Source organism: Pongo pygmaeus, chromosome 2, assembly GCF_028885625.2.
Source record: "Pongo pygmaeus isolate AG05252 chromosome 2, NHGRI_mPonPyg2-v2.0_pri, whole genome shotgun sequence".
In the NCBI taxonomy this organism is placed as follows: Eukaryota; Metazoa; Chordata; class Mammalia; order Primates; family Hominidae; genus Pongo; species Pongo pygmaeus.
The window spans coordinates 414,758-442,578 of record NC_085930.1 but is presented as its reverse complement, the minus strand read 5'-3'; the positions used below and the strand labels follow the sequence as shown (position 1 = coordinate 442,578).

The 27,821-nt window shown below is 40.4% G+C and overlaps 1 protein-coding gene across 1 annotated transcript; it reads right to left on the bottom strand.

Moving 5' to 3' along the window:
• Positions 1–1,704: 1,704 nt before the first annotated feature.
• CPOX (coproporphyrinogen oxidase) lies at positions 1,705–16,364 on the bottom strand. Its single transcript, XM_054482657.2, has 7 exons — positions 15,642–16,364; positions 13,296–13,439; positions 12,916–13,026; positions 10,935–11,076; positions 7,687–7,905; positions 3,674–3,778; positions 1,705–3,034 (listed from the first exon to the last, which is right to left on the bottom strand). Exons 1-7 carry the CDS (start codon positions 16,192–16,194, stop codon positions 2,947–2,949), a joined length of 1,362 nt encoding a protein of 453 aa, XP_054338632.1. The 5' UTR covers positions 16,195–16,364; the 3' UTR covers positions 1,705–2,946.
• Between the last annotated feature and the right edge of the window lie 11,457 nt (positions 16,365–27,821).

Genomic DNA, 27,821 nt, shown 5'->3' with positions numbered 1-27,821 from the left:
TCTGAGCCACCCATAGGCAATGCAGCCTGCAGTCCAAGATGAGCTGAGCCTTTGAGTCATCCTCACCTATGTACAGACATGCAAGTCAAAAACCTGCAGAAGATTCCTGCCTCTAAATATTGTAACAGCAAAAGACACATGGAAGGATAAGTCATAAAGAAACATTTGGCTTTTCAAATCTTGTACTCCTTAGCATGCAGAAGCACTTATCTCAAATACTCAGCTGACTAGGAGGGTCAGCAGAGTACAGTGATGAACAGAAAATAGTGGTTAAAAATTTGCTCCAGAGAATTTCCATCTCTCCCTTCCAGACACCCTTTATTACCATGAATCTGCATGCATAAGACAGTTAGGTGTTCAGGTCATTTGGAGGTGCACTGTGCTGTTCAGGTAGACTGAATTAACACCAGTAAGAATTTGAAAGAGAAATTCACTTTGAATAATAGTAGGATGATCTATTTTCCAGTAGTTATGCAATTCTTTTCAGACATAGCCTAATCCATAGTAGAAATGCATGGTTATTGAAGAACTGAAAACAAATGCACAGAAAAATTTTATCTTCATTTACCCGCCATAGCTTTAAACACAACTAAACTGGCTAGCATTTTAGCATTATATCATCATTATGTAGTGATTTCCTATTTTTTAAAAGCTAAACTGAGGTTGATCTGAACATTTGTTCCTATATGCCTATATTGTTTTTTCCTAGTATTGGCTTTATTGAAGTATTATTCACATATACAATAAAATTCCATGATTTTAAGTTCAGTGAATTTTGATAAATGTATATACAGTCTAATAACCATCACCACAATCAAGATGTAAAACATTTAAATCACCTCAAAATACTCTTTTGTTCCCTTTCACAAACCTGCATCCCCTAGCCCCTGCCATCCATTGATCTGCTTTCTGTCATTAAAGCTTTGCTTTTTCTACGTTTTCTTACAATGTAGTCATATAGTAAGTACTTTTATGTGTGGCTTTCACTTGCCATAATGCTTTTGATGTTCACCCATGTTACTGTCATTAGCAATAATTATTCCTTTTCATTGCTTAGTATTTTAATATATGCATATATCACAAGTTATCTGCTCACCTGCTGTTAGCCATTTGAGTTGTTTCTAATTTTCGACTATTGAATAAAGCTGCTATGACCACTGAGTACAAAACTTGTATTTTTCTTGAGTAAAATACCTAGGAATGAGGAACTATGGCATTAGTGTAGCTGAGCCTTGAACAACACAGGTTTGAACAGTTTTGCTTCTTCACAGATTTTCTTCCACCTCTCCCACCCTTGAGAGAGCAAGACCTACTCTTCCTCTTACTACTCCCACTAAGCTTACCCAACATGAAGACAATGAGGATAAAGACCTTTACGATGATTCACTTCCACCTAATGAATAGCAAATATATCTTCTTTCTTATGATTTCCTTAATAACATTTTCATTTCTTTAGCTTGTAAGAAAAGTATATAATACATATAACATAAAACGTGTGAATTGACTATGTTATTGGTCAGGCTACCAGTCAACAGTAGACTATTAGTGATTAAGCTTTGGGAGAGTCAAAAGTTATACAAGGATTTGAAACTGCGTGCGGTAAGGAGGAGTTGGGGCCCTTAGCCCTAATGTTGTTCAAGGATCAACTGTACTGAGAAATATTTGCGTTTTCCTATATTATCCTGGTAACAAAAAATATAAATATTTCTTAGTCTTATTTCATAATAAAATTTATTAGCAGATCTGTTGTAAGTCAGTTGAAGAATCCATACATTTTCCAGCCCTAAAAAGGCCACACACAATCACAAACATTCAACGTGTCCCAAGATAATGATATGTATGAGATGCTGTTCCTTATAAACTTTATTATGAAGCAAATAAAGTAATACACTCATAATATATGAACAAAGAAGTCATACATTGAGAATCCTGTTGTGATGTTCTCTTAAGAGCAAAGAGCTGCAGAATCTATAATATAAAAAAGAGGACATTTTCAACGTGTCCATTTTCCTAAGAAATGTGTGTATGAAATGCCTCCAAGTTTCTCATACTATATATATTTGCTTTAAAGAAGGAAATAATTTCTCATTTCATTTTCCAAATGAGAAACATTGCCTAAATTCATGACATCCCTAGGATTATTCTTAGTCTCAACTTCCACATGGAGATGTCTGAAATAGAAAACTTTAAGTATCAGAATTCAGGGATGTAAGCTTTCACATTCAAAAGTGCAGAGAATCCCAACATTAACAAACAATGTTCCACAAAAATCAAAATTACAACTTAGACATCCCTTAAATAATAGTAATGTCACTTTAGAGTTTACAAACTACAGAAATAACTGAATTGTAACACATGCAGAAATTAAGAATATTTCAAGTGCTTCCAAATACCTATTAGAAAAATGTGTATCTACGTGACAATATTATGTTCTCTGGAGAAAGATATATAAAGATTACAGCAGAGACTTCAGTATTGACAAAGTAAAATTTTTACCTTCAAGTTGCATTCTAAAATTACTATGAAGTCTCAACTTCACTGAATTAATGAAAATAAAATATATTTCACTACAGATTTTTGTGGCAGAAAGGAAAACTTTAAAAAATACATGAACAAAAACAAGATGAGGTTTCCTGATACACATAATACTATTTACATTCCCTTATCTCAATACTTGGAAACTCAATGTCCTATTTTGTAAACTAGTCATATAAAATGACACTAAAATTATAAATGAGGTTTAATCAATTGACTCTGACAATCTGCCATCTCATCATTCATCACCGACAGCATTCAAAACATGTTATCACCTGCCCACGAGGTAGGGTGCAGAGTGGAGAAGACTAAGGCATGGGTAACTGCCACACAGTGGCAAAGTGCCGACCAGCGGCATGGAGAGCACACATCCTGCGCCCTCCAAACCCCTGCACAGCCACTCTGCCTGCATCAACGCACCCAGTCCCTTGGATGGCGTAGAACTTCCAGAATTTCAGCTTCTTTGGAATTCTCTGAGGGTGAATGCATGTACTCCCATCTATGCATGTCCAAAACAAAAGCAAAAAGATCATAAAAAATAATGACACACATACCTCTTTACTTAAAATAAATGAAAAATAAAATCCTAAGAATAAAAAAAAAAGCCTTATACTTCTTTGTTTCTACTGTGCCTGATGTGCCTTGTACCAACTTGACCTTTAAAAAAACTATTTGCCAAACAAATAGTTGCTTAATAAGTCTTGGGTATGCTTTGGCTAACATTAATATCCCAGAGCCAAAATACACCTTTAATATAAACCAGGGTTTCATAAAGTGTAGAACCTCAGGTGATCCACGGGCAAACTTTCTTTAGCTTAATACTTATGCATACCTCTTCTCAGAAAAACAAATAGGCAGAGAAGGTCCATCTCACCTCCTAGCCACCATGACTCAGCCTGTGTTCTCTCTCCCTCTAGTCTCTCCTTGCCCTCAGAGTTGTGGCATTCACCATGGTACCACTTAAAATACCCAATTTGATTTGCCTTATTTGACTGTGATTTTCTGATAAAATCAGCAAAGTCAAAACTAACAAAGACCTAGGTATGATATCTGCGGTGTTAACGTTCATATTTTGTGCGTTTTTGGGAATTGGGAGTGTAGGGATAACTACAAACTATAAAATGAGTCATCTCCTTACCGGGCAGTTAGAGGTAAAGACATCAAGATACTTTCAATTCTGGATCCTGGAGTGAAGAGGCCAAACTTTGTGCCCCGATCATACAGCAGATTAAATTCTACATACCTGCCATAAATACATCAAACAACATTAAGGGCCAGCTCAATAAAATCTTAAGACTAACCCATAACAAATACTTAAAAAGGGGTGGGTTCCTCCCCCCAGTTCCCATCAGCTGGAACTGGCACAGAGGACACCAGCCTACAGCCCATTGAGAGCTCTCCATTTGGACAGGCAGAAATAAAAGGGTATTCAACCCACCAAACAATAGAATATAGATTCTGCCCCAACATAGAAAGTAAACAGAACTGACATTGACACAAAGCTGAGAAGTTTAAAGCACAACAATTAAGAAAAAGAAATGCCTCCCTTCTCAGGATAACCCAGCTCTTTCTGGCCTTCCTCATAATCTGGAATGTTTCGGAGTCAAAGATTTCATTTCGCTGCCTGTAACTCACAAGTACTACTACTAAGATGGCGTAAAAGTTCTGATCTGAAAGGCCAACTACAGCTAACAATAATCTATTAATAATGGACTACGATATTCTATATATTCCTCTTTCTTAAAGTAGTTAATTGCATTAATAAGCAGTCATATAATTCAGTCTCTCTGCAGATTAACAGCAATCATAATAAAAGGTAGTGTTGAGTTGCAGTGTTTTCATTTTTTTTTTTTTTTTAAATACCCTTAGCATCAACCAAAACTTGGTTCAGTATATTAACTGCCCTAGTCAGATCTGGACTCCATCCAGTTTAAAACCCTGCATCTGCCTTTAACATAGGATGTAAAAGGGTCTCCTGCTTCGATTTCAAAAGGACAATTTCTACTACTCAAAAGAATTTAGACTGATACATAATCTGGAAAGTTCAATAAACAGTGCCCCTTTCAGATCATTTCTTATCTTATTCAGAAATTACTCCCTTGGTCTAAACTTCACTCACATATTCTTATTTACCTGTTGGTGACTGTCTTGATGCCCATCTATAGCAAAATATTCTCTAGATTCCCATAATAATTTTTTCTTTTCTTTTTTTTTTTGAGATGGAGTCTCACACTGTCGCCCAGGCCGGAGTGCAGTGGTGCGATCTCAGCTCACTGCAAGCTCTGCCTCCCGGGTTCACCCATTCTCCTGCCTCAGTCCCCCAAGTAGCTGGGACTATAGGCACCCCCCACCATGCCTGGCTAATTTTTTGTATTTTTAGTAGAAACGGGGTCTCACCGGGTTAGCCAGGATGGTCTTGATCTCCTGACCTCATGATCCGCCTGCCTCGGCCTCCCAAAGTGCTAGGATTATAGGCATGAGCCACCGCGCCTGGCCCACAATACTTTAATTTTTTAAAAGCACCTTTTGTATGTGGAACTTGTCAAAAGCCCTGCAAAAGTTAAAGAATTTTATCTATGCTCCCTTTCTAACTCTCACCATTTATCACTGACTTTTATGTACAAAAAACTATTTAATACTTTCTTATGTCTGTTTCAAAAAATAATTTAAGTGAATCTTCTGAATCCTTTTCTAAGACCATGGAAAATAATTTCATCTTTTGGCTACCTTTTTCACCTGATATTATCTTTCTGAAACATCTCTCTAAGGGATGGGTATGGTTCTCTAGTTTATATTGATGTATTTGAAGACCTATCGCAGAGACCCTTGTAAAGATTCCTAAATGAATATTCTGTTGGATCCCTTCCTTTATTGAGTGAACGATGCCCCTTTCTCTACATTGGACTCTCTACCTCCCACCAAGTTGCACTTAGATCTGATCTTTCTTTTTTAATAAAAAATTTCCATCTCCTATTCCTGGTATAGATCTGATATTCTATATATTCTTCTTTCTTAAAGTAGTTAATTGCATTAATAAGCAGTCATATAATTCAGTCTCTCTGCAGATTAATAGCAATCATAATAAAAGGTAGTGTTGAGTTGCAGCATTTTCATATTTTTTTTAAAATAATATTATTTAATCTTTTCTGATCCTTTCCATACATCTGTCCTCTCTGGGGTGCCTATAAGTTAGGGACTTTAACCAATCCCTTCAATTTAACTAATGCCTAAATTTTATCCTGTTTCCCTTTCCCAGAATACAACGAACAAATAAGTTAAAGGCCTTTAATTTCTGTTTTCCTATGAAAAGGATAACTGTAAGACTGACATTCAAGATCTGGGGGAGGATAGCAGTAACTGTGGGCAAGAAACTGGATGAGATTGCCAAATAAGAGACTGTAAAGTCAAAAGGGAACGAGACTGACTGCTGAAAGGGAGACCTGTGTTTGGACAGGGTGAAGACAAGGCAAAGTGGATAACAGTAAGTGAAAAGGATACACATAACTGGTCATGACTGCAGTATTAGAAACCAAAGACAGTGTTGATAGCCCCAGAGAAGAGCTGGAGTTATCGTAGGCCCCAGAGTTTATTGTCATCTTAAGGCCCAGAGATAAGGGAGGCAGAAAGAAGTGTGTGACTGTTCTTTGAAGAACAGGCACACACCATACCATAGAAAATTAATCTAATACCCCACAGTTGGGCCTATCTCATGACACCAGACATGCAATGATACACACACAACGACTTTCAGAATGATGTGCCATCAAACGATGTATAAAAAACAAAACCGCAAAACAAACCATCACTCCCGTCTATGAAGTTTTAAAGGATTCACCTAATTAGTATTGACAAAATCTGCCAAGTTTTGCCTATGAAATCTTGTGCAAAACTAGAATACTTTACTTTGCACAGAGTTCTAAATTGTCCTCTTGGGTATGTCTTCGCCACTAAACTATGAGGTTCTTTTTGGCAGGTCCATGTTACGGCCACCTGGTAGCCAAGATAGTGCCTCATCACAGGGGCCCCAAAATAAATATCAAGTGAAAGAAGGAAAGAGTGGTAAAGGTATATTCAATAACTTATGGAAACAAACAAAAAACATGTTCCAAAATAGATGCATTCTTTAAGAAATTTCTAAAAATTTACTCTCATGTTTTTCAAGTTAATAAATGGGAACCAGATAGCATAGGCAGTCATAAGAAAGGATATACACAAATGTTTATCTTTAGACTGGAAACATTATTTAAGTTGACCTCTTTAAGGCAAAAGCTTTACCTCTTTAGTACCCAAAGCTTCTTTTGCCTAACACAGAATTAACGTCAATGAGAAAATCCATTTTATAGCCATGTTTCAGTAGTATACAGGCATTTAAGGTGGCAATGAGAAACTGATTGGGGCCAGCAGGCTGTATAACTTGGAGTGGATTTACAAGTACACCGTGGCTGGAGACAGCCTCAGACTGGACACCCCACTGAGCTCACCAGGCTCACTGCACAGAACAGGGTGGTTAAAGTGAGTATCATGGTAAGAAGCACAAACCTGCTTCAGCTGCTTAACTTTAGGCACTGCACAGACTATAAGTTTTGAGGTCATTTTGACCCAGTTCCAAATCTGAGATCTTAAATTTACCAGCTGTGTCTCTTGGGCAACAGACTTAACTTTCTGAAAAAAGATGATTACACCTATCTTACAGGTTTGTTGAAAAACATCAGATACAAAATGCCTAATGTAGAGGCCGGCAAAATTTCTGAAATTATTTCCATTAAAATAACTTCCGTGAAATCTTTAAGATGAAGGAAAAAAGGTGTGATTCCAAATTTACAAAGCAGCAAAGACATTAAATGATGTCTACATCTTGACATATGGCTGGAGGGTATTACTAGAAGACTAAGAGAAATCAGCAGAATTAAATTCATTAAGTACTTACTACATGCCTACTGTGAGTCTCGAATGTATAGATAAATTAAATAAACTTTGCTATAATTATATTACTTTACACAATGTCTTTTAATTCACTTAATATTCATCTAGCTATGAAAAGAAATTAACACAACTATTACAAAGTATCTGACAACACAACACCCGCTATTATTAAGAGCTGCTCCACCTCCCCCACTTAGCCATGAAAGAATTCGTTCTCCAGTCACTTACCGTCCTCTTCTGAGCTGCTGCCACAGCTTCTCCTGGGGGGTGAATGAGTCATCACAGTGCTTTTTCACAAGGGGAATATAAGAAGGAACTACAGCCCTGGCACAGCTCTGTACAAAGCGAAACACCTCCTCCTTGGATGGAGAGTCAAGATCATCAAAAAAGATACCACCAATGCCCCGCCGCTCTCCACGATGGGCTATAAAGAAGTAATCGTCACACCTAGAAAACACAGCAGCGCCAAACCAGGGATCAAATGGAAAAAAGAGACATGAAAATCAATGTGAGCCTTTCAGGTTATAGCACTATCCTCAACTAATGTCAGGATGGTGTCCTTACTTGCTGTCCAACTATGAAAATGAAATGAGGACTTTAGACAGATTTTTTGCAGATATCACCAAGGTAGAAAATGCTTATCCTCTTTTTTTTTTTGAGACGGACTCTCGCTCTGTCCCCCAGGCTGGAGTGCAGTGGCGCAATCTCGGCTCACTGCAAGCTCCGCCTCCCGGGTTCACACCATTCTCCTGCCTCAGCCTCCCAAGTAGCTGGGACTACAGGCGCCCACCACCACACCCGGCTAATTTTTTGTATTTTTAGTAGAGACGGGGTTCACCATGTTAGCCAGGATGGTCTCGATTTCCTGACCTCGTGATCCACCCGCCTCGGCCTCCCAAAGTGCTGGGATTACAGGCGTGAGCCACCGCGCCTGGCTGAAAATGCATATCCTCTTATTTTCAAAGCAACCAGGCAATTTCACACAAGTCTCTGTAAAGGATGTGAAACTCTAAGAACTTTAGTGAAAAGAGAAACAGTCCAATATCGACACTGTATTTCTTGGAATAAGCTGCTGCCTTCGGAAGCACTGCTGCTTTTGTAGGAGGCAGGAGGACAGGAATCTTCCACTAACAATGACACCAACCATGGTGCAAATCCAAGCTCTCTTGAGTGAGTTCTTTATTCACCAAAGGAAGGTACTATAAACAATCTCTCAGGTCTCTTTCAGCAATAAAATCTGATGGTTCTATAGCATGAAAGACAGAGGGAAAAGTTGGTGGAAAAAAAAGTTCAGGTAATATCTTTTATTATTTCATATGTCATATCAGACATATGAAAGTTTACCCTGTGAGGCAGCACATAAAACTATTAATCTGTTCTTGAGTCTTTTCCCCTCTATGACTACTAGAACAGGTTTCCTAAGAAGCCATTTCCTGGGCAAGGCGCAGTGGCTCACACCTGTAATCCCAGCACTTTGGGAGGCCGAGGCGGGCAGATCACGAGGTCAGGAGATCGAGACCATCCTGGCTAACACGGTGAAACCCCGTCTCCACTAAAAACACAAAAAATTAGCCAGGTGTAGTGGTGGGCACCTGTAGTCCCAGCTACTCGGGAGGCTGAGGCAGGAGAATGGGGTGAACCCGGGAGGCAGAGCTTGCAGTGAGCTGAGATCGCACCACTGCACTCCAGCCTGGGCGACAGAGTGAGACTCCATCTCAAAACAAACAAACAAACAAACAAAAAAGAAGCCATTTCCTAACTGTTAAACTTGTAAAATAGTTTATATCCTAAAAGTAGTTCTTTTGATAATCTCTGCATAAGGGTCCTTAAATAGAAAAACATGTTCAAACAAAAACTAAAAGCTATTTAAAACGTTACCTTAAATACAGCTTCAATTGCTTAAACAACAACAAAAAACAATAGATGCAAATCCCTAGAACTGACGCATCGGTAGAATTCACCTTAATCGTGACTTGTTGGCCTTCTTTATATGCACATTTTATTAACATAGTCTAAAAAAGTATATCTGAGCAAGGTTGTAAAGTCAGTTTTTAACCCAAATCATACTATTTCAAAATCTCTCTTCAAAACATTATAAAATTAAGTGATCTACTTATTTCCTAGTCAGTGTTCCGTTGCTTACAACAGAATAGCTGAAACTGCATAATTTATAAATAAAAGGAACTTATTTCTTAAGTTATGGAAGCTGAGAAGTCCAAGGTTGAGGGGCTTCATCTAGTATGAGTGTTCTTGCTGGTGGGGTCTCTGCAGAGTCCTGAGGCAGCGCACATCATCACATGGCGGGGGGCTGAACGTGCTAGCTCAGGTCTCTTCTTATGAAGCCACCAGTCCCACTCCCATAAATTTAACCCATTAATGCATGAATGGATTAATCCATCCATCAGGGCTCTGCCCAATCACCTCTTAAAGGCCCCAGCTCTTAATACTGCCAGATTGGGGGTTAAATTTCGACATGAGTTTTGGAGGGGACAAATATTCAAACAAAAGCATTTATACTAAAAACTTCTTTTTAACTAGCTAGCATCCTAGATATTGTATTACCTAACACTGCTTAAAGTCATCTCAGTAATAGCTAGAAAAAGGAACCAAAAAAGAGAACTGTCTACTCTGTTAGTCCTCCTGGAAGGATGCTAAGTTCTGAGAGAGAGGAAAAAACAAACAACCAGTATCTGCATGCATCCATGGCTGTGTAGTTTTCAGTAGTAATGTTAAATCAAGAGGAGAATATTCAAATGTTTCATCTTTCCTGACGATTTTAAAGCTGAACTCCATACTCTTGCATAAATGATATTAACATTCCACAACTATTAGCTCTAAAAACAAAGCAAAAAGACAAAAAGTCTTTCTGTCCTTCCTTTTTCAAGAATGCCAATTAGCTCTAAGCAGAATTGAGTACATCACCCATATTCCAAACAATTTGTGCCAAGATTCCATTTGATGATAACAAATATTCTGGGTCTTCTCCCAACTTTTGTTTGTTTGTTTTCTTATCATTAGAATTTCTTTAACAAATTCTCTAATTCTTCTTTCTCCTTGGCCAAAATCTCTGGTATGTTGGCATCTCCCTCTAGTGGTTCTCCAACCCTTCCCATGCCCTTAGACATTCCCAAGTCAACATCAGGAATAATAATTCTCATCTGGAATGAGAATTTAACAACCCACTCTAGATTTAAAAGCCTCTCATTCTCAAGCATAGATCACCTTATAGTTTATAGTCTACCATTCTAAATCACTTGGAATAAAAAGATGTTACGACTCAATTTATATTATAATATTCCTAAGTAAATAATTTAATACAACCACTTAAAACTAGTATTCTAATTCTTCTGATGAGCAAAGTAAGAAAACTAGTTCCATTTTCATAAGCAGAAGAGGGTATTTAGTGACATAATAGTTGCCTTCAGAAGGAATAGAATGTAATTTTGGGGTCATGAAAGTTCGGTAACTTTACCTACCATTTTTTAAATTTGGGGTAGAGATCTGGACCATGCTGATCACAAGCCTCCTTTAGAGTTCTGTGAAAATGGACAGCGTCTTCTTGATTCAAATATGTTGGAGTGAGGTCACATCCACCACCAAACCACCACTGCTTGTTGCCTACCAAATCAAGACATGGGATTCTAATGTGGACTTTTGAGATTCAGCATTACTGGCTCTATTAGGAAACTTAATTTAGCAGCTTAATTTATTCAGCATAAAATGGATGACAATAAAAAAAATTTTAACTGATTTTAGCTCTGAAGACCAGTAAGGCCTAGGCAGAAAAAAAGAGGTAAAAGCAGCCAGGCAAGGTGGCTCATGCCTGTAATCCCAGCACTTTGAGAGGCCCAGGCGGGCAGATCGCCTGAGGTCAGGAGTTCGAGACCAACCTGGCCAATATGGTGAAACCTCGTTGCTAATAAAAATACAAAAAATAGCCAGGCGTGGTGGCCACCTATAATCCCAGCTACTCGGGAGGCTAAGGCAGGAGAATCGCTTGAACCCAGGAGGTGGAGGTTGCAGTGAGCTGAGATTGCGCCACTGCACTCCAGCCTGGGCAACAAGAGTGAGACTCCATCTCAAAAAACAAAATAAAACAAAACAACAACAAAAAAGAAGAAAGGAAGAAAGGAAGGAAGGAAGGAAAGAAGGAAAGAAGGAAGGAAGGAAGGAAGAAAAAAGAAAGAAAGAGAAAGCGTGGAACTTGCAAGGAATGATATGCAGGGCAGTGAATGATAAAACAGTACGCTGGTGGATCAGGAAGTGGATTGCAACTCTGGCTGTATATGAGAATCACATGAGGAGCTTAAAATAGCTCTTCTAGATCACAATAAACACACAAACACACACACACACACACACACATCTCTGGCCCAGGAATCTGTAGTTTATAAAACTCCCCAGGAGATTCTGACACTCCTTGTATTAAGAACCACTGCCAACCCCTCCCCTTTCCTAGAAAGTGTAAAAACACTTGCTGAGGTAACTTACCACTTGAGAATAACTGTTTCATGTGCTCACAGGTCCATGAGTTGTCAATACCAGTTACCAACTTTAAACATAAAAGGTTGAACCAAGCTGAATGGCTTCAAAATGAAAAGTTAAAGCAGTGACTTTAAATGCCATCACCTACAGAGACACCAATAAGAATAGGTGTGGCACTGCACATGTACTCTGACATGTGGTATCAGATAAAAGACAGGCTGGAACTACGGGCACAGGAGGCATGATCAACTGCATCCCATTTTAAACCCACTGCTAATGCCCTGGTGACTAGCAAAGCTATGCATATGTAAAATATTTTCCAAAAGCAAGTTCTCTATTTCAACTTAACCTCGTACATAAGGTGTTCCTTCAGATGTAACGAATTTATGTTTGCAAAGAATTCTGGGTGCACACTGAAGTTCAGGTTCATTCCTTCTATGTTGGAGGAAATATGGGAAGGTTAGAGTCAGTCAATACCATTCTTTTTTTTTTTTTTTTTTTTTTTTTGAGACGGAGTCTCGCTCTGTCACCCAGGCTGGAGTGCAGTGGCACAATCTCCGCTCACTGCAACCACCACCTCCCAGGTTCAAGTGATTCTTCCACCTCAGCCGCCCGAGTAGCTGGGACTACAGGTGTGTGCCAGTACACCCAGCTAAGTTTTTGTATTTTTAGTAGAGAGGGGGTTTCACCATGTTGGCCAGGCTGGTCTCGAACTCCTGACCTCAAGTGATCTGCTCACCTCAGCCTCCCAAAGTGCTGGGATTACAGGCATGAGCCACCATGCCTGGCCCCATTCATACTTGTCATGTCTCAGGCATAATCCATTGCACTTGCCAAGAAATTGCATTTATATGCCTCCTGAGAGACCTAATTAAGACTATTCTTTCTCACTTTTAGATGTTATGCCCTCTTATCTGTTTTAAAATGCACATTTTGCACAACAGTACTTTCCATAGCTCCTGAGACCCTTACCATCAGCTTCTTCTACTTCAAAGTATCTGTAGTTGAAATGGATAGTAGGAGCATGAGGATTCTTGGGGTGGATAACAGAGCTCACGCCCATAGCACAAAATGGCAATTTACCTGGAAAGTAAAATACGAGTAGTGAGCTATATTCAGTTACCTTGAATGGCTTGATACAATTTAACTCTAATATGATTTCTAAGTCAATTCTCAAAAGCTGCTTTTTAATTTGTCTCTTAAAAACATAATTTTAAAAAAGTATTTGTCAACATGCAGCATATGAACCCAAATGGCTTTTTTCAGAAGCAATATTTATTTTATAAATAAAACTTGTGGGCAAAATAAGGTTTGCAGGGACTATTAGAGACTATCAAGACTGTCTGATTTACCATCTTTAGTCTTCAGAACTTTTCCTCTGCTTCTCATTTGTTTTGCAGCTTCCTCTGAAAGATTTCCATGAACAACAGAAATGCTCACCCCAGCCTTTTCGAAAACACACCCATCTTGAAGTACACAGCTGATGCCGCCACCTCCTGTGTATAGAAATGTAAAAAAGGAGAGAATGTAAGAGTACGTGCAAAACAGAATGCAACCCTTGCATGAAGATGGTTATTTTCCCATTTCCCAAATCTTTTATATCAGTGTATTTATCATTTTATGTACAATACAATTAGATAACTAGCTTAGCTTTATGACATATGCTATTAATATTGGGCAAATACTGGACCTTCTCATATCACTAAACTGAATATTTCTTCAACATTCTCCTGCCATCATCTAAAATAAATCACTGGAATATTCTCCCTTCAGATTCTACTGTTCAGAATGGCATCTATCAGTTATGACATATGAGAGAAAGCTAAGGTTAAAAATAGGAATGGGTAGACTTGAAGGGTGTTCTATTATTACTGAATTTAAGAGATCAATAATGTTTCAAAAATTTCTTTCTCAGTGGGCTGCTTGCCTTTTAATTTACAAGCAATTAAGAAACAGTAGGTAATCAAACTTTGAAGGGATTCAGAACCTTAGAGTGAGTGAGATGCACATTAGTATTCACGTGTATCAGCCTTACTAATTTTTTTTCTTAAGGTACTAGGGTCACTGCAAGGGCAATGTTTCATGAAAGTTCATGTTTGGCTTGTTTTATTTCTAAGAACATTTAGGACTGGATGGGACATAAGATGATCCAGTACAACCCTCATATATTCCAAATGAGAAAACTGAGGACCAGAGGGACAAACATCTTATCCAAGATCAAACTGCTGACAAGTGGCTGCAAAAATTTGTCTAAATCCTGTCTATGCTTCAGACAATATTCTAAGCACTTCACGTATATTCCATTCATATATGTATGGAGATATATATATGGAGATATATAAATATGGAGATATATATATGGAGATATATAGATATGGAGATATATAGATACGGAGATATATATATATGGAGATATATAGATACGGAGATACATATATGGAGATATATAGACATGGAGATATATATATGGAGATGAGATATACAGATATGGAGATATATATATGGAGATGAGAGATATATATGGAGAGATATATATGGAGATATAGATATGGAGATATATATGGAGATATAGATATGGAGATATATATATATGGAGATATAGATATGGAGATATATATATGGAGATTATATATATGGAGATAGATATATATATGGAGATAGATATATATATGGAGATATATATATATGGAGATATATATATATGGAGATATATATGGAGATATATATATATGGAGATATATATATGGAGATTATATATATGGAGATATATATATATGGGTAGTATGAGGATTAAATGAGATGAAATATATATATATATCATAGATCAGAAAACAGCCATAAAAAAGTAACTTCTGAGGATCACACAGCTGGTCTAGTACTTGAGGTTGTGTCCTGGTTCGGTGGTCTTTGCTTGAAAAGATGGAGAAACTAGACTGAACTTCATTTAACATAGATGTGGCAGTATCACAGCTCAAAATCTGCCAGTGAGAAGCTGCTGTTGTATTTCCAGCTAGGAAAAGTCAGGAATCCTTCAGGTTTCCACTCAAGATGTGGGGTTTCACTGTATGGGCAACAACATGGTCATGAATGTATGCCTCTATGAGAACTGGGTTTTGATGCTCAAGTATTTTGATAGTGGAAGAGAAGATTTCCCTAGCAGGAAATCTGATGCGTGCATTTGGTAGTGCCACTGAGAAACCAATCAAATATATCTTGTGCAACAGTAAAAAGAAGTGGGAAGATTCTGACACCATGACATCCTGGCTGGAGGAGTTTAGCCGACACTTAGCGCACAGGAGATGAGTTCTTTCCATCTCCTAAAGAGGAAAAAGGGCAAATTCACCCAGAGAAGGAGACAAAATGTGTTCCACAATCTATTGAAATTTATGTTCAATAACGAACTTTGGACATCTAAGCTTGTTCGTTGCAAATACCCCTTAAGAGTTCTACAAAAAAAATGCTGCTATGGAATTGCAAAGATTTTGAAATGCAGTACTACAGTGACAGCTGATCCGGGTCCATACCTGCAAGCAGAGGGCTGGTGACCCTTTCGTGTCCATCTTTTTATTAGCGGCCTCTCTGTGGGTACCCCCTACCTACCCCATCCCATATTGTGAACTATTATATTTTCTGTCTGCAACCTGGAACCTGACCCTTTTTTCCCGTCTCCACCTCCCGCCAGGGGCCGGCCTCCTTACCTTCCTTCCTCTCCCACCGGTCCACAGAAAAGCTGGCGCCCCCGTCTACCTGTGCCAGAGCCTGGCACACCTGGGCCTGGGTCTCCAGGATCAGCAGTTCCATCTTGGTCTTCATGTCGCCCGGCCTCCTTCGCAGCTCGCCCAGGTCGGTCACAGGCGGAGCCATGAAGCTGCTGCAGCGGCAGGCCAGCTCATCCTCTTCCTCCGGCCTCCCCAGCGAAGTGGCTCGCGTCCCCGAGCTCTTGGGCACCATCTCCGCCCGCTGCACATGCCCGAAGGCGGCGGCGGCCAACCCCACCAACCCCGCCAGCGCCGCGGCCCGCCCTGTCCCCACCCAGGGGCCGCCTCTCGCCGTCGAGCCGTGCCCCAGCCCGCGGCTCTGCTCCGTGCCAGCCGGGCCAGCGGGGCGGCAGATGCGTCCGGCTGCGCTGCGTTGGGACCAGGCTCGGAGCCCTCCACCGCTACATTGGGACCAGGCGCGGAGCCCTCCGCAGCCGCCCCGTGCCACGCGCCAGCAGGGGCCTGTGCTCAGCCTCCCCAGCTGCAAGGCCATGTTCCCGCACTATCACCCGGAGCAGTGCCTGTGTCCCAGAGCCCGGCGTTTGAGCCCCGACCCAGACCACCGGAGGACTGAGCCGGCGAGCCGCACAGGCGGAAAGAACCTTTCGGGAAGAGCCGCTGCAGCGTCGGGCTCCGGCGGCGAGGGCGGGAAGTGGGGCGCGCTGGGAGCTGTAGTTCCGGCTCCTATCGCCGCCTGCAGCGTCCCGGCGGCGGGGGCGGGAAGTGGGGCGCGCTGGGAGCTGTAGTTCCGGCTCCTATCGCCGCCTGCAGCGTCCCTGCGCGGGGCGGGGGCGGGAAGTGGGGCGCGCTGGGAGCTGTAGTTCCGGCTCCTATCGCCGCCTGCAGCGCCCCTGCGCGGGGCGGGAGATAAGAAGCCGACGCGCCCAGAAGGGCTGGTCCGAAGGGAAGAGAGCGGGGCGGGGACGGTGCTGTGGAAGCGACCGGAGAGATAAAAAAGGCTTTCTTGTCACGTACAACCTCGGGTCGGCTGTTTACTCAGCCAAGGAGAGAAGATAGAGTAGGGCTGGGAGGCTGAGGGCGGACTGGGGCGGAAATGTGGCAGAGATCCCAGTCCCGCTTACATTTTCAAACAGGGTTTGCAGAATACAGAGCCTGGCTCAGGATCTGTAGATTATAGACACGCCCTTCGCCCGGGGTCCTGGTCCTCTAGAGTTTTTAGAGGGGATGGGCAGGCTGGGAAACTCCTTGCTTAAGGATGGTTTTCTAAAGAGAGTGGGAGAAGCTAGTAATGGACTCGGAAGAGAATCTAGAAGACTTTCTGTGATCCAGTCCACATCACAGTTCTGTCCTTAAGATTTCACCAGGCTGGGGCCGGGCGCGGTGGCTCACGCCTGTAATCCTAGCACTTTGGAAGGCCGAGGCGGGCGGATCACATGAGGTCAGAAGTTCGAGACCAGCCTGGCCAACATGGTGAAACCCTGTCTCTACTAAAAATACAAAAAAAAAAAAAAAAAAAAAAAAAGCCGGGCGTGGCAGCGTGCGCCTGTAGGCTCAGCTACTCGGGAGGCTGAGGCAGGAGAATCGCTTGAACCCGGGAGGCAGAGGTTGTAGTGAGCCGAGATCGCACCACTGCACTCCAGCCTGGCTGACAGAGTAGGACTCTGTCTCAGAAAAAAAAAAAACAAAAAAAAAGGTTTCCCCAGGCCTTGCTTCTATAGTGCCTACTTGATTATTTTAGAAAAAGGAAAAGCAACGTGACTGTTTTGGTCAACCAGTAGAAAATTCCTGACTTGGTGTGTTTTGGTGATTAACAAATAAGAATTTAAAAAATAGTTATTCTACTACTGTAGGGTGCTCCCAAATATTGCTCACATTTAATACTTACAACAACTGCTATAAACTAGGCAGGGCAAATATCCTCACTTCCTCCCACTCTGTCTCCCTTCCCCCACCCTTTAAAGAAATGAGGAAAGAAGCTAACAGATTTGACAGGCAGGTCTTTGTCTCCCCTGTAACCATACCACAGCTCCATGGTTCCTGGACGTAAAAGTGTGAGAACTATTGTCATGGGCTAATTTGTCCCATAAGTCTCCGGGATGATTTTAATTTCTAGTAGTAGATAATAATTTAAGCCACTAGTAGCTTTTCCAACAAGTGTTTTCTTAGTGGCAGGATGCACTGATGGAACTTCAATGGCTTTTGAGTCAGACCAATTGGCATGTTATCCACACACAACTGCACCTGGCAGCTCTCACACTGGGACATGATGTTAGCAAGGTGGGTGTGCTTGCCCAAGCCTCACCACTGTGAATCTGTGAAAAGTAAAGGCTTGAATTGAGAAGTGACTAAGCTACTTTTAGGGAAGAAAAACAATTAGCTTTTGGTCATAGTGCAACCTGCCAGGAGGCCAAGTTAGAGACAGAGGAAAGGAAATAAGAATTGTCATTGTGGGAAGGGTTGATGGCCTCTACTGGATGCCTGTGATGGGGTTGGGCTGGGCCTGGTGATGATAAATGAACCTCATCAAATGAAAAGGAACCTCCCTGGTACGTTTATTTGTAAGAAACCCCCTCATTATTGCTCTAATTCTGCCAAAAATACCCATAAAGTTAGTAAAGCCCATAAAGTTAGTTAAAGCTAAGTAAGAACAGACTGTTTTGAACATTTGCCCGGTCACAAAGGCTGATCCTGAGCAAATTGCATACTAGATTCCAGGTTTCCATCCCTCTCATCCTTAGCCTCTCTATACGAAGGGCCTCACTCCTTTCTTCCTCTGGTTCCTAGCACCCTCCCTACTGACAACCTGTTATTCAATGCTTAAGAAAGGCTTCAATAACTTCGTTAGTATGAGTTTAAATCACCTTTCTGGAGGTTCAAATTGTTCCCAAGTGGGATACTTATATTTAAGTTGTATTTGTCGGTATGGGGGGGGCGAAAAAAGACATCACCTATCTAAGTAATTTCTTACATCAGAAAACTAGTTGGGACAAATAAAAAGTTTCTAATAAGTTGTAGCAAGTAAGGTGTAAAGTAGAAGTTCTTGTCTGTTTTTTAGCTTAGTTTCTTGCATTGCTTTCCAACTATTTTTTATGTGACCGTATCCCAAAAATGATTCTGACTGGCCTTATAGGTATTAGTACATAAACATCATTTTTCAAACTCCACATGCTTCTCAAAATCCTTACGAACTTTTCCTTCTCCTAAAGCCCTGTTGAACATAACTTACTTTAGGCCTGCTGGTGCATATTAGAGAGAGTTCTAATGTTTATCCCTCTGGTAGCTTTACTGCCTTCTAACAACATACACACACACCCCCCCCTGGAATTCTCACTATTTTTACTAAACTATACTATTTTCGACAATTATAAAATTCTGAAAGCCAAAGTTAATCAGTGTATTACCAAATTCACTCAGTTCTGTTGTTTTCAGATAGACACAGAAACTCAGGCTAATTAGTGACAAAATATTGCTGAAAATCTGTGTTTGCGTTGGCACCCTTCTGCCCAACTCATCAGAAATTTTGGTGGGGTGATGGGAGGGGTGGTAAGATTACCAAGGATGTAGAATTTTTAAAATGTTAACTCATTTTTTTCTCCTAGAATTTGTGTTTTAAACTTTTAGGTCTGTAGTAGCAAATGCTTACATAGATTATTAAAATAATTGGTTCTTAAAGCTGTTTATATGTATAGTCTAAATATTCAATGCAATTTAGTGTTGTCAACTTGCTTTTTCTTTAACTGGTGTAATTTTAAAATTATTTTTTCACAAAGGTATAGATACCATTTCAGGGAGGTTTTATGAAAGGGACTAACTCATGGTACCTATCCTTTCAGTCCCTGTGACTTCTCCCTAATTCTTCCCTATAGTAATATTGATATAATGTCTGGAGTTGCAGCAACCATTTTGTGACTAAGACTCTGAAAGTCCCATGTAAAAGTTTGCAGAGCAGTCGGAAAGAAGGAACCTTGGTCCTGATGACATCCATGAGAAGTTACACCAGCACTGGGCCACTAACCTTTGAACTTCTTGTTATATGAGAAAAAATGATTTAAAGAACCGTCTGCCAGGTGTTTTGTTGCAGCTTAAGCCTTTCTTATATGGACTCTTTCCCACCTTGGTTCAAATACCTACGCTGGGACCAACCAATAAAAAATAGCCATGAGTGAAAAACTGGGATCATATAAGAACATGGACGTTCCCGTTAGTGTTTTGGGGCAGGGAAGTTGGAGAGTATGTGGGATATTTCTAGAGAAAGGGAAATGTGATGAGCAGAAAGTACCATAAATGCCCACCAGAGGGAGAAATTTTTGAATATGATTCTAGGGTTTTGAGCCTACATATCTAAGATTAACAAAAATAGGGAACTTAGAAAGAAGAACTAGCAGGTACAGGGCAGGAGTTTACAGGGAGGACAGGAGATAATCAGTTTGATAGAGACAATTATTAATAGAAGTATTCCCACCAGTTTAGCTAAAGCTCTCTGGCTGTTCCATTTGCCCAGGTACAGAAGCTTCCTGGCCACTCCATCCCTTCAGTATGAAATGCTCTTACCATACATTCTCAGAGTCTTAAAAATGTTATGGGCCAACCAAAAAGGTGAGTCATTTGAGAAGATGCTGACGACAAAGTGTTGGGATATATATAGGTGTTCCTCCTGTGAGGCAATCAAAGAACAATGGATATTTGGTACATATTTAATGGTCCTCATCAGGCAGCAATAAGAAAGATATTTAATGTTGTTCCTGTACCTGCCTCCATGATGCTTTCAGGGCACTTGCAACCAGTGGTACTTGCTCAAGAAACATAAAGCTACTTCCACTCATGTCATTGAGAGTTCATCTCCTCTGGTGGACTGGAATACTCTCTTGAAAAATACACATTTAAGACCTTTTACTTTAGACCCATATCAATATCTATGTAAACCTGGGAGTCAAAAATCAATTCCCTTTGTTCTCTGCATCTATCTAGAGTGATCTTTTCCCCCATGTCTAACTCTTTAGCCTGGGCCAGGACCTATTTCTGGAATTAATGAGGTTGAATGAATGCAGGAGGAGGGAAAAGCGCATTTGAAATATTCTCTTACTGCAGACTTACTGCAGACATGTTGAACTTGAGACATTAGTAGCTATATAAATGGAAACATGAGGCCAGAAAGGGATGAGGGCTGGAGAGATAGATTTTTGAGATACCCATAGTGCTGGGATGATGAGCTCATTCAGAAGAACTCTTACAACTAAAATATAAAGGGCTCAATGTCAGAACATGGGACAACAGTCACATTTAGGGACAAAAAGCAAGAAGTCTTGAGGCCTTCTGTGTGATGGTGATGTCACAGAAACATGGAGGGAGACAGCACCAAAGAGGAGAGTGTGGTCAGCAGGCAGAAAGCTTTACTCTCTGATCATCCAGAGAACAGAAGTACCGAGTAGAGGCTATGGGAAATTATGAAGTCACTGGCTGCCTTTGAAACAAGAGTTTCGGAAAACCTGTTGGGGTGGCAGCTGAAATGAAAGAACATATAGAACAACAGTAGCTCAGGGTGGGAAGTTGTGATGTTGATCTTTTATTTGGAGTGGAAGTCTAGAGCATGGTTCTGTTTGTTTTTGCTTAAGGAAGTGAGGCAACAGAGAGAACTAAAAATACAAGAATATGTGCCACTCAGAGACCTCATGGTCAGACTCAAAGTTTGTTTTATTTTCTTCTCTTCCCAAATTGCACCATTCAGGCTGCATTCAAGGAGTATAAAGGTCAAGGGGAACGAGAAAGAGGACTGAGCAAAGGAATAGCCATTTGGGGTTCTAATATATGTACCTTCAATGGATCTGGCTTGCTTTCTCCAAATATTTGTCCTCACCTTCATTCTAACCAGCACTCAGGCAGCCTTCCTGTGTAAAACAGCAACTCAACTATAATTGAAGGGTTATGAGAACTTTGTAGGGTAACTACCCTTGGTCAAACTGAGTCCCAAATCATTTATTCTTTCTATAGACATTTACTTAGCACCTTCTACGTGCTAGGTTCCAATCAACCCCATAAGGTAGACAGGACCATTATTGTCACTGCTCACATGGTAGATTAGAAAACTGAAGCTTAGATGGGTTTAGTGACAGACCAAGTCTAGACCTTGTCTGTAAGGCTCTATTGATGTTACAACACTGCTCTTCATCTGACCCAGAGTCATTGTATGCTAATACAATGTCAATAACATTTACTAAACACCCGCACCTTACTAGGAACTTCAGGACACACAGAGGAGCTGCCAGCCTTTCCCATCCTTCTAGGAAAAAAGGATTCCATTTGAGCCACCAAATCATCTCTTCGAATGAACTATTACATATGCAGTACTCACTTCACACGGTTCTGTGGGACCATGACAGTGACCTTGCAAGCAGAAGCCAGTCATATCATTCTTAATAATAAATAGGAAGAAATTAGGATTGTTATGTGATCTTTAATATATACATACTTTTTGAGACAGAGTCTCGCTCTGTTGCCCAGGATGGAGTGCAGTGGCATGATCTCAGCTCACTGCAACCTCCGCCTCCCAGGTTCAAGTGATTCTCCTGTCTCAGCTTCCCAAGTAGCTGGGATTACAGGCACACGCTGCCAAGCCTGGCTAATTTTTGTATTTTAGTGGAGACGGGGTTTCACCGTGTTGCCCAGGCTGGTCTCGAACTCCTGAGTTCAGGCAATCCACCCACCTCAGCCTCCCAAAGTGCTAGGATTACAGGCATGAGCCACCACACCCAGCCGTGATCTTTAATTTAATTTTTAATAGAAACATTAAAAACTAAGTTACTATAGGTTGTAGATGAAAAACAGTAAAACTAATTTGGTTGGTGCACTGTAATTTAAAACATTAGAAACATTGAGAATGAATGTTTTTATTTCTTCACACTTCTATAGAGTAGTTTGAACAGTGCTTCCCTTCTTTTTCTTATTGTGTAACTGAAGATATGAAGCAAGAATCTTTTCTGTGCCTCAGTGAATTGTCAGACTTTCTAAGTCTGGATCAGCTTTCAACATTTGATCCTTTGTGCCTTCAGTGTTGTGAAATATTCCAATAGTTTCTTTAATGTGAAATGGGTTTTTTCTTTTCTTTTTTTTTTTTTTTGTGGCATCACTTCCTCTGAAATACCTTCATCCAACACAAACACTTTCCTCATGTATGTCAGTAAGTTTGCCTTCACTAAGTTCCTGTGATGGTTAATTTTCTGGGTCAAATGTGCTGGGCTATAGTGCCCAGATATTTGGTCAAACATTATTCCAGATGTTTTTGTGAGGAAATTAACATTTAAGTTAGTAGACTTGAAGTGAAGCAGATTGTCCTCCAAAATGTAAGTGGGCCTCATCCAATCAGTTGAAGGTCTGAATACAACGATAGACTGATTTCCCCTGAGCAAGAAGGAATTTTGCAAATTCTGCCACCAGATGGCCTTCGGACTTGAACTGCTGCATCAGTTATTCCCTGGATTTCTTCTGGCCCACCCTGCAGATTTTGGACTTTCCGGCCTCCATAATCCTTAAAATCAATCAACCAATTCCTCTCTGTCTCCATATATGTAAATACATATACATTCTATTGGTTCTGTTTCTCTGGAGAACCTTGACTAATCCCATTCTTCTGGGTGAATATCTAAGTGCCTCAAAAGGCAACAATGTTAACATTGCCCTGGTTAGCTATTTTTTCAGTAATTCCATTTAGGTTCAACTAGAATTTCACTTCCAGTTTTGTTGCTTTTTGTTTCTTTGCTGCACTTTCATCTTTGTTGACCAATTCCCTCTTTCAATGATCCATTTTTGTAAAATGCCACATGCGTTTATCATGGGGCAACAAAGAAACAACATAGCTACACACTTTGCATAAATTGTGCATAAACCGAATAACAGATGGGCACTGACCAATCACCAACAGACTTTGAAAAAAAGTAACATGATTGGTCATGAACATGATGCATATATGTTATTTATGTAGTGATTTGTGGACTGAAGAGTTAGCACCAGATTTGTACTTTGCACAATTACCCACAGTTATTTAATGTGGTAACTGAAATTTGAACTCTGTTGGGGAGCTGGTGATGTTTAACCAAATCATGATAACGAAATGAAATTTGTGTCTCTTGGAACCATGAAATGCCATGACTGCCTACATTTACTTTTGAACTGATTGCCTAGGTTCATAATAAAGAAGTCCCTACCTACCATGAAGGACCATGAACCAAAGAAAACAAGGTTCTCAACAGAATCAGCAGCATCTGTATAAAAATTCTATTATTTTCTGAACTTGAATTCTTAAAATACTAGAGACTTATTTTTCTGCCTATTTTCTGTGAATAATTGACACTTGTAGAATCACATAAAAATATACAAACAGAAGAAATGGTTTGTGACAGAGACAGCTAGTTGCCCAACAAAAATCCATTTTTCTCTTCTTACTTTAATAATCATTCTCCAGGTTCCAATGGAGCATATAGCAGCTTCAGCTAGCAGCTATAGTAGAGCAGAATACTTCCACTACACTCATATCCCCTCTTGAAGCTTATGATCAAATCCTGGCCAGTAGGATGTGAATAAAACTATTGTGTGTCACTTCTGAGTTTATTCTTAAAAGGAATAAATGTGCTTCCTCTGGCCTTTTTGCTACTGGCCAGGATACAGCTGTGAAGGCAGGAAGTGGAACAGCCACTTTGAACCCAGAAATAAAATCTGTGTGTTGAGTGAGGATGACAGAGCAACACTATGCATCTTGGACTATGACTCTGGAAAGTTCAATCAGACAGAATGAACTTCACTCTTGTTTCAGCCACTGAATTTTGGGGTCTTTTGTTATAAACACTTAATTATAACCTGATAAATACATGAATAGAATCCTTTCTGAGAATAACCAATAGCCTAACATAGTAACATAGGGAGTTTACGCACATCACACTAAATAGTGGATGGATTATCTCTATTCTAACTTTCACTTAAAGATGACAGGAAGAAAGACTGAGGGCCTCAAGTGTAATGGCATTGCCTTATGAGGGAATAAACTGAGAGGGGCCTACTGAAGACAATTAATGGTCTAGTGCAACCAACACAGAAAGGATGGATAAAACCTGCCTCTTGCAGAGTGGACGTGATGTTTTTCACTTAGCATTTATTGTGCACTAAGGCTATGAACCTCCATTCTTAACCACCAGCTGTATTGGGAAGGGGGGCCTCCAATATTTAAATTGAATTTCTAGGAGCTATTGGGGTCTAACGAGAGAGATAGTGTTTATGGCAATACTGTTTTTATAGAATTCGTGTCAAAAATAAATTTAAGGTGGTACAAACCAGTTTAGTCATTGACATGAATATAATTTATTCAACTACAACCATTGAAATACATGCATCATGAAATTTGGCTCTTTTTTACAGAGCACATTAGAAAACATGATACATCAACAAATGTGTAACACTCACGTGTGTACACTAGAGGGCACTCACCTTCTACTAATTTGCAAACCAGCATCTAGAAGAATCACCCTGGGATCTTGTTAAAAATGTTTCAAGGTTGTAGAGGAGCCCGTGAACCTGCTTTTTAATGGTATACTCTCTAAATGCATAGTTAAGGGAATGGCTCATGGAGTCTGATGGCCAGGGTTTGAAAACTGGCTTTGCCATTTGTGAACTTAGACAATTAGGTAACCTCCCTGTGCCTGGATTTCCTCATCCATTGGATGAAGTTAGAAATAACATTTCCCTCTTAGGGTAGTTGTGATGATTAGATAAGTTAACTTAGAACACAACTAGTGCCTAGCAATATATATTAGCTCTATTATTATAAGTATTATTTTTAATAATCATATTTATTGATTGTAGAGCAGGGGACCTTAGAGCCACTCTTGAGAAATACAGAACTATTTAAAAAATTTAAAAAGGGGCCGGGTACGGTGGCTGACCCTGTAATCCTAGCACTTTGGCAGGCCAAGGTAGGAGTTTTGCTTGAGGCCTAGAGTTCGAGACCCCTGTGAGCAACATAGAAAGACCTCAACTCTACTAAAAAATAAATAAATTAGTCAGATGTGGTGGTGTATGCCTGTAGTCCCAGCTTCAGGAGGCTGAAGCAGGAGGATTGCTCGTGTCCAGGAGTTCAAGGCTGCATTGAGCTATGATTGCTCCACTGCACTCCAGTCTGAGTGACAGAATGAGACTCTGACTCAATCAATCAATCAATAAATAAAGAAGGATCCTCTTAATAGTGAGTATCCAGTCAGGCCAAAACCTCATGTTCTGACTCTTAGCTACGGTGATAATGGAATGGCAGAAGCAAAAATTGCAGAACGGAAAATGGAGCGAAATGAGGCTGGTCTTTTTATGCTCTGTTAAAGAGCTTGTACATTATTCATAAGTACATAGAAATCCATCAAAAGGCATTAAAGCAGAAGATGGCATAATGAGGTTTATATCTGAGATAGATTATTTTGGAAGTGAAATGGGGGGGGGGGTGGGAGGCAAGTGAAGAGGCTGGAGGCAGTATATCGAGGAGCTCAGATAGATGTAATGCTGCTCCTTTTCCAACCAAGAAAGGGTTTCCAGAAAACTTTAGGATTATCCACATCAATGACTCACAATAATTTGAACATTATAAATCCTTCCTCCTTTGGAGTTCAAACTAGAGCTCAAGCTTGTAATACAGTACTCTGCCTCAACCACAATCCCTGATTTATACACACATATACAATAGAGTACCTGGCAGGCATCCTCCCTAGGTTTTGAGCAGCAGGTCCTGCAAGGAGAACTCCTGCGAACTATGCAGTCACCAAAGAAGAACTGGACTGTTCACTGTAGCACCAGAAGCTGAGAAGGGGGTACATCCAGCATCTCACCTGGTGATCCTGTAGATAGATGTTGGGGTAGATTTTCAGGAACTGTGGCAGCTTTTAAGTGTTTGACCTAAGAAATACTGAAATAAACTTCAGTTCTGCTTATCATGCCAGTAGCTGCCACAGGGATGGGAGAGGCTAGAGGAAGAGAGGTGATCTAGGGTGCTGCTCTCCTTGACTCTGCCTAGAATTCTGATGCCATTCTGATACCATTATCAGCACCATGGAAAATAACTATATGAGTATTTTCTCCAGTACCTGAGGAGTGAGTATGAATGATGTCATAAGAAAGGAATTCATTCCTGGGGGTCCCTCTGCCAGGAGCAGTTCCTACTTATGTACTCAGCCAAGTCTTATGTATCATCCACATTTCTAATCCTTCAGCTGAAAACATACAAAATGTAAACAGTGAAACAGCTCTTCCTTCTGTTAGAGTTTTTGAGATTGCAGAATCATGGGATATTGTCTTAGACTGTTTAGAGCTAAAAGGAACCTTACTCCAGTGGTTCTCAGACTTGATTTAGTATGAGATCTCTTTAAATAAAATCTTATGAAGAAGTCCAACTCCTATGTGAACAGAAAGCAGAGCTGCTTTTGTTGCAGGAGTGTTCTGGCTGGGCAATGACTCTCCTGTTTGTCAGCCTCTAACACAGGATTATCTGAGTCTCTTCTTTGAACCCCTAGGACCAAGAAGAGCTAAGTCTGAAAGTCATGATTAAATGAATTCCTCCATTTTACAGAGGACAAAAACGAGTCCCAGACGGTTAACAATTAATTTAGTAGAGTGAAGTAGAGTGAAAGACCCTTAGGGAGGGTGCATAGAAATAAGCTGAAGGTCACTTGTTCAAATTAATGGTAGAGAATAGAGATTAGAGATATTTAGGATCTAGGCTCACCGTATCCTCCGCCTCCCAGGTTCAAGCGATTCTCCTGCCTCAGCCTCCCGAGTAGCTGGGATTATAGACATGCACCACCAAACACGGCTAATTTTGTATTTTTAGTAGAGATGGGTTTTCTCCATGTTGGTTAGGCTGGTCTCAAACTTCGGACCCCAGGTGATCCGCCCACCTCGGCCTCCCAAAGTGCTGGGATTACAGGCATGAGCCGCCATGCCCGGCTGAGAAGAAGGTTTAATTTAGATCCAGAGAAGGATTTCCAATAGAAATGAATACAAAACTTTGGAACTTGGAAGTCTCTGGCCTGGAATCTGTTCAACGTAGCAAAGCTGCATATCTGTCTAGAGAGAATGAAAACTAGTTTTAATTACAGCCTTATATTCAGGTGGAGACTATCAACCAGCTGTTAGTCA

What these genes read in the sequence shown, in the direction of transcription:
- CPOX (XM_054482657.2), bottom strand. Translation starts at nt 16,194, where the DNA reads ATGGCCTTGCAGCTGGGGAGGCTGAGCACAGGCCCCTGCTGGCGCGTG. An exon ending in TACCCCAAATTTAAAAAATG is followed by an intron (nt 7,906 to 10,934) that starts GTAGGTAAAGTT and finishes TGTGTTTTCTAG; the next exon opens with GTGTGACGATTACTTCTTTA. An exon ending in TCTTTACCTCTAACTGCCCG is followed by an intron (nt 3,035 to 3,673) that starts GTAAGGAGATGA and finishes GGACATGCATAG; the next exon opens with ATGGGAGTACATGCATTCAC.